General features: G+C 41.6%; 1 protein-coding gene across 10 annotated transcripts in view; it reads left to right on the top strand.

Annotated features, from left to right (window-relative positions):
- STPG2 (sperm tail PG-rich repeat containing 2) overlaps positions 1–16,798 on the top strand; it is a 407,840-nt gene that overhangs the window by 94,173 nt on the left and 296,869 nt on the right. For all 10 annotated transcript variants that reach the window (XM_073340745.1, XM_073340746.2, XM_073340744.2 and 7 more), the window contains 3 exons: positions 3,022–3,181; positions 6,710–6,873; positions 15,451–15,540. In XM_073340745.1, coding sequence (XP_073196846.1) covers positions 3,022–3,181; positions 6,710–6,873; positions 15,451–15,540 — 414 coding nt within the window. The remainder of the gene's footprint in view (positions 1–3,021; positions 3,182–6,709; positions 6,874–15,450; positions 15,541–16,798) is intronic.

The following is a 16,798-nucleotide window of genomic DNA, read 5'->3' as shown; positions in this document are numbered from 1 at the left end:
AGCTCTCAGCACCACGTAAGCCCTTGGCACCAGCTATTGGCCACTCAAAGGAATGCATTCCGCCATCGGCACTGGCTATGCCCTCAACAACTATACCACCGCTGGTGCTGATGATGCTCCTGTTGGTACCACAGGCATTCAGATACCCCAGAGAATCATAGTCTCTGATATGCCAGTGTCGTCACGTCTTCACAGTGAGTTCCCTGCACCTCATGCCTACTCTCTGGAGACACATCAGCACTCTATTTCCAAACTGAGGACCAGACCACTATTCTTGAGTGAGGAAGAAGAGGAGGAAGGAGAGGAGTACTCCACTGCACACAGTTCTCCATCATATCAAGAGCAGACACACACAGAGAACCATCCTGTCATCTCCGATACCCAATGACCAGAACTGAACCAGGTCCCTGGTATGGACCCCCATGGATACAACCCCATATGCCAGTTCCTCCACATTGGCCCCTATTGGGACCCAAGGGCTGCATATAGGGCGAACTTTCCCAAATCGCTCACGTAGTAGAAACAGACACAAAGATGAACTCTGTCGTCTTCAATCTCTAGATCACCTGACATTGAACAAGAAATCCACCCCAAGATAGAAGGTCATTCCATATTTATCCACCCATCACAAAAAGATTCTTTAAGGGCCATCAAAACCTTTACCTTCAAATATGTGACCCCCACCTTGGGATACCAACTTAGTTCTGCACTATCTCAAAGGCCCTCCAGTTGAGCCCATGGCAATGTGCTCCTACACCCACGTAACCATGAAGACAGCATTTCTTGTCACCATCATGTCCGCCTGAGAGGTAGGGGAGATAGGTGCTCTCATGGCATACCCTCCGTACACAGTCTTTCACAAAGACAAGGTCATGTTATGACCACACCCAAAATTCTTACCCAAGATGCCATCCTCTTTTCACGTAAACCAACCTATTCACCTTCCTTCTTTCTTCCCAAAGCCACTTGGCAACCAGCATGAAGCCATGCTGCACACATTGGATGTCAGATGAGCATTAGCCTTTCACAGTGACAGAACCAAATCTTTCAGACAATCACCACACTTATTCCTCTCTGTTGCAGAGAGATCAAAGGTCATATCCAAATAATGTTTCTCTGAATGGATCTTGGAGTTCCTCTGCCTTTGCTACCAGTGACGCAAACTGTGACCTCCCCCACCTGGAACTTGAACACATTCCACTTGCTCGCTGTCCACCTCAATTGCTTTTCTGAGCAACGTGCCAATTACTGACATTTGCCAAGCAGCCACCTGGGCATTTACAGACTTTTTTTAGCCAACACTATGCAATTACCCATGATGCCCTACAAGGATGCACTGTCTTATCAGCCTTAGTAGATGTCACTCTGAACCCTGGCCTTCCATCTATGGGCACTCTTCTACAGTCATCTATAGTGGAGCACCCATAGGGACGCTGCTTGAAGAAAAAAAAGATTACTCACCCTGTGCACTAACTGCGGTTCTTTAAGATGTGTGCTCCTATGGGTGCTCCACTACCCACCCGCCTCCTCTTTGCTTTGGAGTTTAAAGATAGACTCTGTGGTAGAGAAGGAACTGAGGGCAGTTGGACTGCACAGTGCTATATAGACACTGCTCATGGTGTGAGATGGGGAGGAGCACATGTGCAGCCCAACGGGCACAGCTACCGAAGATCTCTGATCCCAGGTGCAGGAGGTGCTACCGCATAGGGGGGACACATCTCGAAGAACCTCCGTTACTGCACGGTAAGTAACCTTCTCTTCTGTATGATTTTAATTACAGTAGTTAGAATTGTGGTTAGGATTTTCAAAAACACATAGGTGACTTAGGAGCACATTGACTTTCAGTGGGACTTGTGCATCTAAGGGCACTTCATGCTTTTCACTGAACTGAAGCAGTGTCCACCTGGATCATTGCTTCAGGGCAAGTTGGTGTGCTGTAGATGCACATCCTGACTTGCAGCGTAGTAACTTGTCATGTGGACAAGTCCTAAGTCACTTAGGCCCTTTTGAAAATTCCTCCCTGCACGTTTAAATTCCTGCACATTGAGGTTTACTTCACACTTTCATTTCAAGTTAGTTGTGAACTAGCTGATTGGGTTTTTTTCGGTGTGAGTGTAGAGAAAAATGGAGTAATCCCTTGGCTCAGTCATCAAATTTGATTTAATCTCTCCAAGATAAATCAATTGACCACCACATGGTCTGCTATTTGTAGATATTTTGGATGAGAACTTAAAAGCAATCCCCTATGTGTTCTTTGTGGACAGTAAGTATCTCCTCATATAGGATTATGAAACTATTATGGTGTACTTGCCCAGATATTTGGCCTCTTCTTCCCCATTCTGTTTGTGTTGTGTATTTACTAACTACTAATATGGCTGTACTTATGTGTGTGCGTGTGTATGAAGTAATTCAAATTAGTTTTATCTATCTATCCTTGTGTGCGTGTATGAAGTAATTCAAATTATATATACTATATATATAAATTATATATATAACAAATTATATGTATTATATATATAACTAATTTGAATTACTTCATACACACGCACACAAGTACAGCCATATTAGAGAGAGAGAGTGTGTGTGTATATGTATATATGTGTATATATATATATATAAAAAGTATGTATTGTACAGACAATGATAATAAAAGTTGTATGTGAGGAGTCTGATTTTCGAAGCTGGGCATGTGTTATTACCTGGACCTATACCACTTGTGCATGTGCAGACTGAGTACATATCTGTGCAAACTGTCAGATATATAAGTGGCTGTGGGTACACAGAAGCTGAATACTGGTAAACATACAAATGACATTTACACTTGTTCCCTTCTTTGAAAATCAGGTCCTATATATTCAGATAGATTCAAGATATTAGTTACTATATATAAATTATCTTCACTTCATTAAGAAAGAAATGAGACCTTATATGTTGCTATACTCATGTGAGCACTTTCTGCCCATATAGTTTCTAAATGTGCTGCAGGTTGTCATTGGCATATTTTTTCCTATGCCTCTCTAGAGATTTGTACATGTGAAATCAATCACCCCAGCTCCGGGTACATATAATGAACCACGCTCAGCTCTTGAATCCTTGAAGAAACCATCAGGAATGAAAAAGATCCCATTTGGTCAAACTACAGTTCGGTTCACTCAGGACTCCAGGCTCGAAAAAACACCAGGTTTGCAACTAATCCAAGTACTGTTGGCATTTAGTTTACATGACCCAATATTAGGCAGATTGATATTCTAGGAAGTTAGCAATTAATCTTAAAAAGTATTATTAAAATATAGTAGGCATTAGGGCAAAATACACATATCAAACAGCACTCTCATTTATACTGAAATCTGGAAGGAGCCCAAAGGGAAACAAATGTAGTCTTCCATTCAAGATTTTGTTAGCTTGGTGTTTCCAGGTAATTTTATACTGTCTGTTCAAAGTGATAAATGTAGGTAATATTATTTGCACCTGTTGGGCTTACTGATCTAAAAGAAATCCTAGCTAAAATAAACGGAATTTGAATTGCATTTGTGGGGAGTGGATTTTTTTAAATTTGTGTTGTTGTTTAATAAGGATTCTCTGTGTGAAGTGTAGACTCTGTAGATTTTTCATAGCAGCAGAATACGCAACATGAACTATCTTAACATGGAGAGTGTTGTTCTGCCTGATGTTATATAGTAATTTAACAACTGCCAATGAGGTTTATGTTCTTTACTTCCTGCCTGGTAAGGACATAGCCAGGTAAAACTATTTATCCCAGTGATGCACTCCCCACTTACTACAGGGCCCTAGAAGAAAAAATGCTTGAATTAGAGCAGGGGTTGGCAACCTTTCAGAAGTGGTGTGCCGAGTCTTCATTTATTCACTTTAATTTAAGGTTTTGTGTGCCAGTAATACATTTTAACATTTTTTAGAAGGTCTCTCGCTATAAGTCTATATATTATATAACTAAACTATTGTCGTACGTAAAGTAAAAAAGGTTTTCAAAATGTTTAAGAAGCTTCATTTAAAATTAAATTAAAATGCTGATCTTACGCCGCCGGCCCACTCAGCCCGCTGCCAGCCTGGGGTTCCGTTCACCTAGGCCGGCAGCAGGCTGAGTGGGGCCTGCGGCCGGGACCCCAGCTGGCAAGGGGCCGGCAGCCAGAACCCCAGACTGGCAGCGGGCTGAGCAGGGCCAGGGGCCGGGACCCCAGACGGGCAGTGGACTGAGTGGCTCAGCCCATTGCCAGTCAGCCCGCTGCCGGTCTGGGATCCCGGCCCTGCCCACATAGAGTGGGTACCTACCGTCTCCCTGCCCATTCTCTTCCTCTCTCTCTGCACTGAGCTGAGGGTGGGAGTGCACTGAGCACAGGGCTGGGGGTGAAAAAGCAGGCTGGGGGTTGGGATGTAGGGCCTGGCCAAGAGCTAGAATGAGGGAGGGGGGCTCAGGGTTGGGGCAGGAGGTTTGGGTGTGGAGTGCTTACCTGGGCAGCTCCCATTTGGTGCAAGGGGTGCAGGTGGGAATGTGGGTGTGTGTGCAGCAGCTCCCTTTTGGTGCTCAGGGTTGGGGTGGGAATGTGGGGGGTACAAGAGTTAGGGCATGGGGTGTGGGGAGGCTGGGTATGTGCGTGGGGTGCAGGAGTCAGGGCAGAGGGCTGGCGGCATGTGAGGCAGAGTGCAGGAGTCAGGGCATGGGGTGTGGGGAGGTGCAGGGGTCAGGGCAGAGGGCTGGGAGTGTGTGTGGGGGGGTGCAGGGGTCAGGGCAGGGGGCTCGGAGTGTGTGTGGGGGTGTAGGGGTCAGGGAAGAGGGCTGGGGGTGTGGGCTAGGGTCGTGGGGGTGTTCCCAGCGCCTTGCCCAGAGCGGCTCACGACAGGGGGCTGGAGGCGATATGCCCTGATACCACCCCCCTTCCCCGAGGTCCTGTCCCCACCTCTTCTCTGCCTCCTCCCTGGAGCAGCAAGCGTGCTGCAGCTCCACTGCTCCCCCTCCCTCACAAGGGCCATGAGCTGATGGGCGGCAGGGAGGGAGAGGAGGAGCGGCAGGAACCCAGCACTCTGCGGGAAGAGGCAGGGGATGGGGGAGCTTGCCTGCCCTGCAGCAGCAGCTGCGGACCAAGCTTCTTCACCCTGCCCCCGCGGGAGGCAGAAAAGAGTGAGCCGGGGCAGGCAGGATTTTTAATGGCACTCTGTTGCCTGCCGGCGTGCCGGCCACCAGCCCTGCTCAGCCCACTGCTGGCCTGGGTTCGGCAGCGGGCTGAGTGAGGCTGGTGGCTGGGAGCCAGCAGGCAGCAGTGTGCCATTAAAAATCGGCACGCGTGACATTGGTTGCCGACCCCTGAATTAGAGTATCACAAAGTCCATATTCAGGGCAAATGCTATCTACCGATGACGGATGCTTTAGGGGTCTGTCTTTTGTTTACAGCCCTCTTCCCCAACACTTTGGTGAATCCTTCTGTGTGCATCCAGATGGGTTTTAGATTATTTTCTTTTTAGAAGGGTGAGAGAGAGAGAGAAAAAAAAAGGGAAAATAACTTTAAATTGACCATTATGGACATAACACACTTCATTGTCTCTTAAACCCCTTACTGTGTTGAAAAAGCATCCCCTGAAAATATTACTTTCCCAATATATGGTTCCCCTCCCCATTCTCTCCCTCTTCTATCCCCCTCACTGTAGAGTATTTTGGGAGGTGATTGATTACTACATTGAAGGTGTGACAGTCAGATGTGCTGTCTGTTGATATAATTGTATAAGTGTATGAGGTCACTGTAAATGTTTTTTTTGCAAAACTGAGTGTAAATTTGATGAAGTTGTGATATATATTAATTTTGGTCTCTGTTGGAGATGGAAGTGAAAGCCTTATGGAGCATTAGAGTGCATTATCAATAGCATTGTAGGCAGTATGAAGATGGAAAAGAATGCACATGTAATTCCCCTTAACTTCTTATTTCCAAGTTTTTAAGGTTTTGGGTTGATGGGGTGCATTCTGCTGCAATTTTAACTGTCACTAAACATATTTTTTGTTTTCTAATATCTAATGACATTCCAGAATGTGTCACATTCCCTAGGTGTTTACTGAGGGTACAGCTCACCCTTTTGCAATGTTCTATTTTGAGGACTTAAGTGGTGTATAGGCCTTCTCCAGGCCCTTTCCCCAGGGATGAGTTTCACCCCATGTTCTGTTCTGCCACCGTTACTCATGTTGAGTAGTCCCTTTTTCTTTGAGTAGTCCCACTTATTAAACTGCTGTCCCATTCTTCACCAAATCAACAATACTGCAGTACCAGTGCTGTCTGTCCTGGGTAACTGCTGTCATGGCCAGTGGGCTACTTGCAGAGTAAGATGCTACTCAGTCTGTGTAAGGATGGCTGAACAGGACTTTAAACTTAAATAATTGAGGTAGTTATTTAGTTATCCAAGGCAAAATGGGAAAGCTTTTAAGAGTGATTACTGTACATATTACTGAAATATAACTCGTCATTTTGCAAATCAAAATCTCTCAGACCACAGGGTCCATACATTTGTATAACTGGCAGATAATTTCACAGATATGGGTCAGTAAATGTATGGCATCCCTGTGCTTTCATTGGTTGAGACAATTCACTACAGTATGAAAACATAACATTTTAAAAATGAATATTAAAAGATAATGTATTTCTAAATTACTATTTATGATAAAAAATCAGAACTATGATGGTGGCTCATTACTCTACTGTGACTTTTTCAGGTCCAGCTTTCTATAATATTCTCAAGTGTAGTATTGAAAAAGAGAATTTTAAAAAAGCTTACTTGGAGAGTACAAAGAAAGGAGCATTTGGATCTTCAGCTCCTCGACCTCTATATGTTTTTAAGAGGGGAGCTTTCTGTACTCCTGGACCAGCTGATTATCAGGTAACTTGAAGCTATTAACTTTTTAAAAAACGGTAAAGAGAGGTTCTTGGGGACTTGGTATGTCAGAATAAAAAGCCTCAGGGTTTTGGAAATGTTTCATGAATATTGTTTAGAAATACAATGTACGTTCTTAAAAATGTTATCCCTTCTGGTCTTCAAAAAGAAAAGGAGTACTTGTGGCATCTTAGAGACGAACAAATTTATTTGAGCATAAGCTTTCGTGAGCTACAGCTCACTTCATCGGATGCAATCAGTGGAAAACACAGTGGGGAGATTTATATACACAGAGAACATGAAACAATGGGTGTTACCATACACACTGTAATGAGAGTGATCGGGTAAGGTGAGCTATTACCAGCAGGAGAGTGGGGGGGAAAAAAACCTTTTGTAGTGATAATCAAGGTGGGCCATTTCCAGCAGTTGACAAGAACGTCTGAGGAACAGTGGGGGGGGGGGGAAGAATAAACATGGGGAAATAGTTTTACTTTGTATAATGACCCATCCACTCCCAGTCTTTATTCAAGCCTAAGTTAATTGTATCCAGTTTGCAAATTAATTCCAATTCAGCAGTCTCTCGTTGGAGTCTGTTTCTGAATTTTTTTTGTTGAAGAATTGCCACTTTTAGGTCTGTAATCGAGTGACCAAAGAGATTGAAGTGTTCTCTGACTGGTTTTTGAATGTTATAATTCTTGACGTCTGATTTGTGTCAGTTTATTCTTTTATGTAGAGACTGTCCAGTTTGGCCAATGTACATGGCAGAGGGGCATTGCTGGCACATGATGGCATCTATCACATTGGTAGATGTGCAGGTGAATGAGCCTCTGATAGTGTAGCTGATGTGATTAGGCCCTATGATGGTGTCCCCTGAATAGATATGTGGACACAGTTGGCAACAGGCTTTGTTTCAAGGATAGGTTTCTGGGTTAGTGGTTCTGTTGTGTCATGTGTGGTTGCTGGTGAGTATTAGCTTCAGGTTGGGGGGCTATCTGTAAGCAAGGACTGGCCTGTCTCCCAAGATCTGTGAGAGTGATGGGTCGTCCTTCAGGATAGGATGTAGATCCTTGATGATGCGTTGGAGAGGTTTTAGTTGGGGGCTGAAGGAGATGGCTAGTGGCGTTCTCTTATTTTCTTTGTTGGGCCTGTTCTGTAGTAAGTAACTTCTGGGTACTCTTCCGGCTCTGTGAATCTGTTTCTTCACTTCAGCAGGTGTATTGTAGTTGTAAGAATGCTTGATAGAGATCTTGTAGGTGTTTGTCTCTGTCTGAGGGGTTGGAGCAAATGCGGTTGTATCGTAGAGCTTGGCTGTAGACAATGGATCGTGTGGTGTGGTCTGGATGAAAGCTGGAGGCATGTAGGTAGGCATAGCGGTCAGTAGGTTTCTGGTATAGGATGATGTTTATGTGACCATTGCTTATTAGCACCGTAGTGTCCAGGAAGTGGATCTCTTGTGTGGACTGGTCCAGGCTGAGGTTGATGGTGGGATGGAAATTGTTGAAATCATGGTGGAATTCCTCAAGGGCTTCTTTTCCATGGGTCCAGATGATGAAGATGTCATCAATGTTGTGCAAGTAGAGTAGGGGCATTAGGGGACGAGAGCTGAGGAAACGTTGTTCTAAGTCAGTCATAAAAATGTTGGCATACTGTGGGGCCATGCGGGTACCCATAGCAGTGCCGCTGATTTGAAGGTATACATTGTCCCCAAATGTGAAATAGTTATGGGTGAGGACAAAGTCAGAAAGTTCAGCCACCAGGTTTGCCATGACATTATCAGGGATACTGTTCCCTAAGGCTTGTACCACAAGGGGCCACAACAGTAGTTCCTTTAAGCCACCCAGCAATATTGTTAATCTATCCAACTATACTCTTAGCCCAGCAGAAGAATCTGTCCTGTCTCGGGGTCTCTCCTGCTGCTGCTGCGCCCCCAAGAACATGATACAGTTCTGTGGTGACCTAGAATCCTATTTTCAACGTATCTGACTCAAGGAATATTTCCAACACACCTCTGAACAACATACTAACCCACAGAGACCTTCCTACCAAGACTACAAAGAGAAGCATTCTGGGTGGACTCCTCCTGAAGGTCGAAACAACAGACTGGACTTCTACATAGAGTGCTTCCACTGATGTGCACAGGCTGAAATTGTGGAAAAGCAGCATCACTTGCCCCATAACCTCAGCCGTACAGAACACAATGCCATCCACAGCCTCAGAAACAATTCTGACATCATAATCAAAAAGGCTGACAAAGGAGGTGCTGTCGTCATCATGAATAGGTCGGAATATGAACAAGAGGCTGTTCGGCAGCTCTCCAACACCACTTTCACTTACCCTCTGATCCCACTGAGGGTTACCAAAAGAAACTACACCATTTGCTCAAGAAACTCCCTGAAAAAGCACAAGAAGAAATCAGCACAGACACACCCCTGGAACCCTGACCAGGGGTATTCTATCTGCTACCCAAGATCCATAAACCTGGAAATCCTGGACGCCCCATCATCTCAGGCATTGGCATCCTGACAGAAGGATTGTCTGGCTATGTAGACTACCTCCTCAGGCCATATGCTACCAGCACTCCCAGCTATCTTTGAGACACCACTGACTTCCTGAGGAAACTACAATCCATTGGTGATCTTCCTGAAAACACCATCCTGGCCACTATGGATGTAGAAGCCGTCTACACCAACATTCCACACAAAGATGGACTACAAGCTGTCACGAACAGGTCATCTAGTCTGATCTCTTGTATGTTGCAGGCCATTGACACCACCAAGCACCTGCACGCAAACCCAATGGAACGGAGGCCAAAGTAAATGAGGGACACTGGAGATTAGATTATTATGTACCACGGATAGTGAATAGGAGGGACCAAGGTGCACCAGTGCTTGAGGTCCCTGCAATCAGGGAAATGATTAAATGAGATATACCCAGATAATCCTGGCAAGTGACCTGCACCCACACATTGTAGAGGAAGTCAATCCATCCTGCACTCCAAGGTCACTGCCAATTTGACCTAGGGGAAAATTTCTTCCCCTCATAACCCTGACCCACCCTGACCAGTGTCCCAGTTTGCAATGCAATACATATTGTGAAGAAGAGAACTAAATAATAAACACAGATACATGTAAAGTATAGATCCATATATGCATGTTTCAACTTTTCAGTATTTGCCCAGACCTTGGACTCCAACTCTACTGAAATAACTGTGAGCTGGGGGGAAAAACAAACAAAAAAAACCACTTCAGACATTTTGACATGCATATCGGAACACAAAGATCCCACTTTGTTTCTAAAAATGCTGTGTAGCTATGTTACTGAAATGCTTAGCTTTATCATCTTAGTCAGAATTTTCTCAGTCCAGGTTAAGTAGCATGGGCACGTTTTTTGTATTCTGCCATATATTCACCGTGGTATGGCAGTTTGGCCTGATGCTGATTAATCTGGGTATATAGTCTAACTAATGCACTCAGGATAAAATTCTGCCCTCACATATATGCACACAATTGTTAAAATGGACAAGGTCTACTATCAAATTCCCAATTAGAACCAAGCTGGGTACCAGTTAATTAACAAAGCTAAAATAATAAATATTCATCAAGTAGAACGGGCAAGTTTGGTGATATTTTTAAAGGGTGGAGGTGGCATTAAGGATATCATCCTTTCATATCACACAGATTTGCCTAGATAATTTCCATTTGGCCATGCAATAACACAAACACTCAGATATTGAAATAATTGAACAATTCTGTTTCTTTCTCACTAGGATTTATGATTTGGAAATATAGCACATATGTAATAATTGTTAACAATATTCCTACTCAGCATTGGGACAATAGATGTACATTTTTGTTCTTTCAAAGATGACTCAAATAGTAATAAGACTTGAACAGATAGTACTGCAAAATAAGATTTCTGCAAGCAATTGTTTTCCCCAGAGTCATATGCTGTTTAGGAATATATACTTGCATGCTGTTTTGTGTAAGAGACTTTTGAATCATTGATTACAAACAAGCAATGCACATAGATTAACTGTTAACTTTTTCACAGGTGCTCTAGTCACACAACCTTTGTGCAAAGAGTTTAGACAGATATACCATTTTTTACCTTAGGATTTATGTACAGGTAAAACTTGTTTTTATAAATTATCACGGTTATTGTATTACCCTTAATTACTGCAATGATGATCACGTGGGGCATCACTGTCATTTACACTAAAATCCCTTTACCTCACTCTGGCAAGAAAAGAAGCCTTAAATAAAATAAATTTACACTTTGCATGGTAGAGTAAAGGGGCCTTATCTTAGATGGGGATCAGTTTCCAGGGTCTTCCAATTTCTGACACATGTTATTTGAACAGTAAAAGTTATAAAAATAAATATTTCATGCAAACACAAAATTTCAGTAGAACAATAAATAGATAACTTTTCTCTCTTCTTCCCCTGGTCACTGTTAATCACAAGATGCCCTGGAGGGGTGGCTTAGTTCATCCAGTCAAGAACACTTCTTATTTAGGCAAACTTTACTTTTCACCTGCTAGCTGATGAGTGAGTTGCTCCCAGTCATTATCTGTCCACTCTAATTTTTTTTTCGATTTTGGAGATGTTCTTTGACATCCCTACATGGGGCATTGACAGAGGGATCGAAACCTGGACCTATAGATCTAAAACTGGAGCCTTTGCTGCCTCAACTGAAAAACCCTCACTTGTTAGCTCAAAGGCTGAGAAGATACATTAAATTTTGTTTGGTCTAGACGCTAGAGAAGGACAGAGAGCTAAGCTGAGTAAGCATGGCTCACAAATAGTTCTGTGCGCAGGCTCACTTGTGAATAAAACTGCATTTGAGAGGTCTGCGTGCTCCTTACGCTCATGTTGCAATCCATCCTCGTACCTTTCTTTGATCTGTTCTTGTTTTATCTTGTTCCCACAAAGATTTTTCACTAGTGTCCGGTTCTGTGCTCCACAGCAGGGTCTCTTCCCAGTCCTTTCCCCTGCTTCCACACTTACTTCTCAATTCTTATTTATATAAAGTGCACCAGCACTGGCTAGGTTTCTGTAAAATAAAATTAAACTTTTGTGAAGGCTAAAGAATGTTCTGCCTTCTTCACAGGTTCCTGTAATAATTCATAGTTTTTTGATTAACTTACAGTAACGCTTTCTGCAAATTTCAAATATGGTTTTCTCAGGTGGCACAACCAGAGGGCAAGAGGGGCTAGTGCCCTCACAGTGGAAATATTGTGGGGGGCTCCATGCCTGCATAAATTAATGAAAGCCCCGGAGTGGGGGGGAACAGGATCCAGAGGGGCTGGAGCAGCTGTGGTGGTGCCTGACGTCAGGCTGGAGAACAGGGAGTGGAGCCAGGAAGGGCTGTAATGATTCCAGGAGCAGATAGGAACCCTCAGGATCCTCTTTTCTAGCCTGGAGCCGGCTGCCTCTGAGTCTCAGTATCCCCCTTCAATCTCCTTGCCCAACCATTCACAGGGGCCCCTTCTGCACCTCTATTGGGGTTGTATTATTGGTTAGGCTGCTGCCAGGCCTCTTCTATATACAGAGTAATTTTTAGGCTCAGTATTCTAACAGTGTTTGAGAGTTGGTTAACATTAACCACTATTTCACAGACCTGAGTTCGTAACATTTTCATTATTTCTGCTCTTCTTCTTTGCAAAATTCATGGTCAGGATCAAAATAATTTAGATCTAAAACATGGTTTTTCTCCATGAGAGCTGGGAGCTCTATTCAGTTCTCCATGGTTTGGTTCTCTGTGATCTTTCACAGACATATACTGTATGCCCAATTAAAGTAATGAGGTCTCTAGTCTCCTTAGAAAACATCCAGTAGGATTACAGTGCTTTCAGCTAGATTAACCAATCATGAAACAGTGTAGCAATTCATATGGTTTAGTTGTTGGTAAATTAATGTTAGGTTTTTGGAATTACAAGGTACTCAGCGTTGCTTTCTGACAATAAATAATACTACATTCAAGGCTGCATCTCACACAGTAAAGTTAGGCTGAGGCAAGTAAACAAAAGATGAACTACAGTAATTTTCTAATATTCTTATTTTACAATAAACAGCACAATAGGTGTTTTTTCTTAATTTTTGTTTTAAATTTTTTTTTATAAATGGAAAAGTACAGCATTCCTAGGTTTCAGCATTCAAGTAAAGATATAAAAATCTCAAAAGTCAAACTAAACATAAACAACAAAATAAGTGCTTCTCATGCAGGATCAAGTAATTAACATACTTCACTCATGGAGTGACTCTGTCTCTTAAGTTCTGTATTATCAAATATATCAAGTACAACTACCTAAGGACCCCATTATTGGTCCCTGACATCTTACTTTAACAGAATTATCATCATATGGGAAGGAAGAGAATATATATTACTAAATATGTTAGATGTAGGAAAGTTTTTTCCAGTATTTGTCAAATGCAAATAACTTAGTTCCCCTAGGTCTTAATCAAGCAAGCTGAATAGTTCACATACATTATCATTAGAACTCATTATAGAAAAATGTAGATCTAACAGTCTCTTCTCAGAGGTGGGGGTGGCAAACTAAGGTTTCTTGGGGATATAGCCAGGCCTGTGCACCAAAATCAGTGGTTAGCAGTGTTTCATGGCACCTCTATTCAGTTTTAAAAGCGGCTACTAAAACCTAATGGAACACAAAACTTAACCCTCCTCCTCCCCCCCCCCCCGGCAATTACTACACCTTTAACAAAAGACATTCTCAAAAATAGCTAGTATTTTCCACATTCGTGTACTGATTAAGAGAGATTAATAACAAAATATTGATACCTTTATCTATGTAAACCCCTATATAAAAATATACTTAAACTCACTGCATTAAATAATAAATGAAATACAGTGATTGAAAAAGAAAAAAAATTGCAGTTAACATTTCAAAATGCTACATTGGTTCTCAAGGCCATAGCTTTCAGTGTTGGTCACAAAAGTGTTACAGTAGTCAAAAAATTATTATTCTACATGGAGTAATGTAGCTCATGATTATGTTTTCCACTGTTCCTGTTCTTCCATTTCCTGCATTTAATTTTTTGTGCATAAAGCTTTTAAATACACCAAGTTGGCAGCACATAAAGGTTTCCATTGGATAGGAAGAATATAGGCAGAATAGGCAATAGGTATCAATAGGCAGAACTTATATGGTATCACAAAACCAGTGGGGAGCATAATTTATATCATAGATTCCCAACCTGGGGTTAGTGGGCTTTGTGTGTGAATGGGTCATTGGAGTAGAGGAGAGAGAGTGGATATAGGGTAGTGAGTAGAAGAGTGCAGGTGAGGAAACTGCATGGTCCTGAACCTGTTCCCCCTTTCCCCACAACAAATGTAAGCCTGCAGCTGTGAGTAAAGATGCTGTCAGTATCTTGAAAAGTACCCTTTATCCTTTTATGGTCCCACTGCGATCTCTGCTGTAGTAGCCCTGAGTACATTCTGTAAGTACAAGTTGGCAGGCTCAGGAAATGGTCTTTTTCTCAATCTTTCCTTTCCTGCTCCTGTGGTGGTGCTATTTTGTACTGTACCTCTTGTGTTGTTTATAAGCACCCATGCATGCCACAGTTGTAAGTGTTACATGTTACAAACCTTGTTCTTGTGGAAATGGACATTACAAGCTCCACAAGTGTTATCATAATGTAGGCTTTTTTAGTTCTGTAGTTAGAGCAGCTAAGGTGCATCTATTAAGGCCCTGCTTCAGGAAAGCACTGAAGCATGTGTTTAAGTCCTATTGATGTCACCATTAAGCTGCTGTACTTATGGAGCCTGACATTAGAATAATACATGCGGCGTTTGAAGTCAGTGGGACTTAAGCATGTGCCGGTGTGCTTCCCTGAATCAGGTCCTAACAGCTTAATACAAAGTAATATGAAATCAAACATATTTTTCTTAGGTTAATTTAGCTTATTATTCACGTAAATGTTTTAAAATATTTTTATTGTGAGTGCACATAAAGATTGGTGATAGATCACAACATGAATTGAAATAAATAAATAAAGGTTCTTTGAACACTTAAGGCCTCCTTTTAACTTTCTTTTTTTTCTTTTTTTTCTTTTAGGAAAACCAAATAAATTACTGTTTATATTGTTAGTATAACAATATGTTTATAAATTTAAACACTTAAAAACCAGGAACTTTAAAAGTTAAAGTGCTCATAGTAAAAACTTAGCTTTGCTGTATTGCACTGTTTTCTATTCCTGTTTCTCTTTTTGGATGGTTACTTCTGTTTGATGTTTATATTTGTGAAGTATTTGCTATAAAATATAAAGGATGAGGAATATGGCCAAGCTGTCATCATCTTAGCTTTTCGTTTGCTGAGTTTGGAGCACTGAACATCATAGGCTTAACAGTACCTTAATATCATGTATTTGTTTAGGTTTCAAGAGGTTTATACTGTAATGGGGAACTTGGAAGGAGACAATGTATAACTATTTGTATTTGTATACACTGAATGGATTGATTCTAATGCCAACAGAACTGAAGTGAATTAAAACTACAAAGGAATTTTCAGAGTCTGAAATAGAGTTTTTTAAAGACTAACACTTCTGTGTACTTTGGAATTCTCAGGGCAAAAGGAGCACTGAAGAATCACATAAACAACAAAAGCAATTATCTGTTTTCTTGTCATCAACAGAAAGAACTCCAGTAGTTACCATGGTAAGATAACTCTCCAGATTATTTAGATTGTCTTTTTATTTTACTGAATTCCCACTAATATTTTAAACTAATGAATACAAACAAGATTTGTGGGGTCAAATTCTTTGCAAGCTAAGGTCCTTTGAAATTAATAAAATTATGCTCGCAGAGAATCTGGCATGTATTTTCTGTGGGGTCTGTAAATTTACAGCAATGAGAATGACATCTTCCAGAATGGTGGTATAATATTTTCAGTATTATTTTATTTCTGATTCTGTGTGTCCTAACATGATTTTTGTTTTTCTTACCACTGCTGTACATTGAGCAGAGAGTTTTTATTGAGCTGTGATGTTCAGGTCTTCTTTCTAAGTGGTTAAAGTTAATTTCGAATGCAGCAATGTATACGAGCAGTTCTACTTAGTTCTTACAATAGTTCTACTTAGTTCTTGCATTTGTCTACAAAGAATATCATCTCCCATTATGTTACCCTTTCCCCTGGGTTTATGAGGCCCCTGCAAAGTTCATCACAGTCTTCTGAGGTCTTGCCTATCCTAAATAATTTTGGTGTCATCTGCAAATTGGCCACCTCACTAGTTACCACCTTTTCCAGATCATTAATAAGTGTATTAAAGAACACCTGTCCTTGTGTGGAACACTGGGGCACTGTGGTATTATTCTTTGTTTTCTGTCTTAGCCAGTTTCTAGCCTTTGGCAGTATTTTGACACTTACCGCCTGACTACTTTTTTCCATAAGAGCCTTTTATGAGAGCTTTTTCAAAGGCATTTTGAAAGTCCTAATATGCATTTTATCAGTGGGTTCCTCCTCATCCATTATTCTGATGGTGCTCTTGAAGAATAGATTAAAGAGGGATAATTGTCCTCAGTAGAAGTTGTGCTAGGCTGTTTCTATCATCTTATGCTCCTCTGGATTTTTCATAATTCTCTTTTTACTGATTTTTTCAACCAGTTTACCTGAGACCGAAGTAAGGTTTATTGATCTGTAATTCCTGGATTACCTCAAAAGACATTTTGTTAAAGACAGGTACCTTCCAAAGACATTTGCTACCTTCCAGTCCTCTGTTGTAGTAAGTGATTTTAGTTAGAGCTTGCATATTTTTGTTAGAAATTGAATCATTTAATAATTAATTCCTACAGAACTCCTGGATGTATATCATTAGGTGCAGGGGACTTTGTTGCTCTTTAATTTACTATTTTGTTCCAGCACTACTACCTTTGACATCTCACTCTTTGACAATACCTGTTTTTTATTTACCTAAAA

Source organism: Lepidochelys kempii, chromosome 4 (assembly GCF_965140285.1).
Source record: "Lepidochelys kempii isolate rLepKem1 chromosome 4, rLepKem1.hap1, whole genome shotgun sequence".
NCBI lineage: Eukaryota > Metazoa > Chordata > Testudines > Cheloniidae > Lepidochelys > Lepidochelys kempii.
This window is presented reverse-complemented; position numbering and strand designations above follow the sequence as displayed.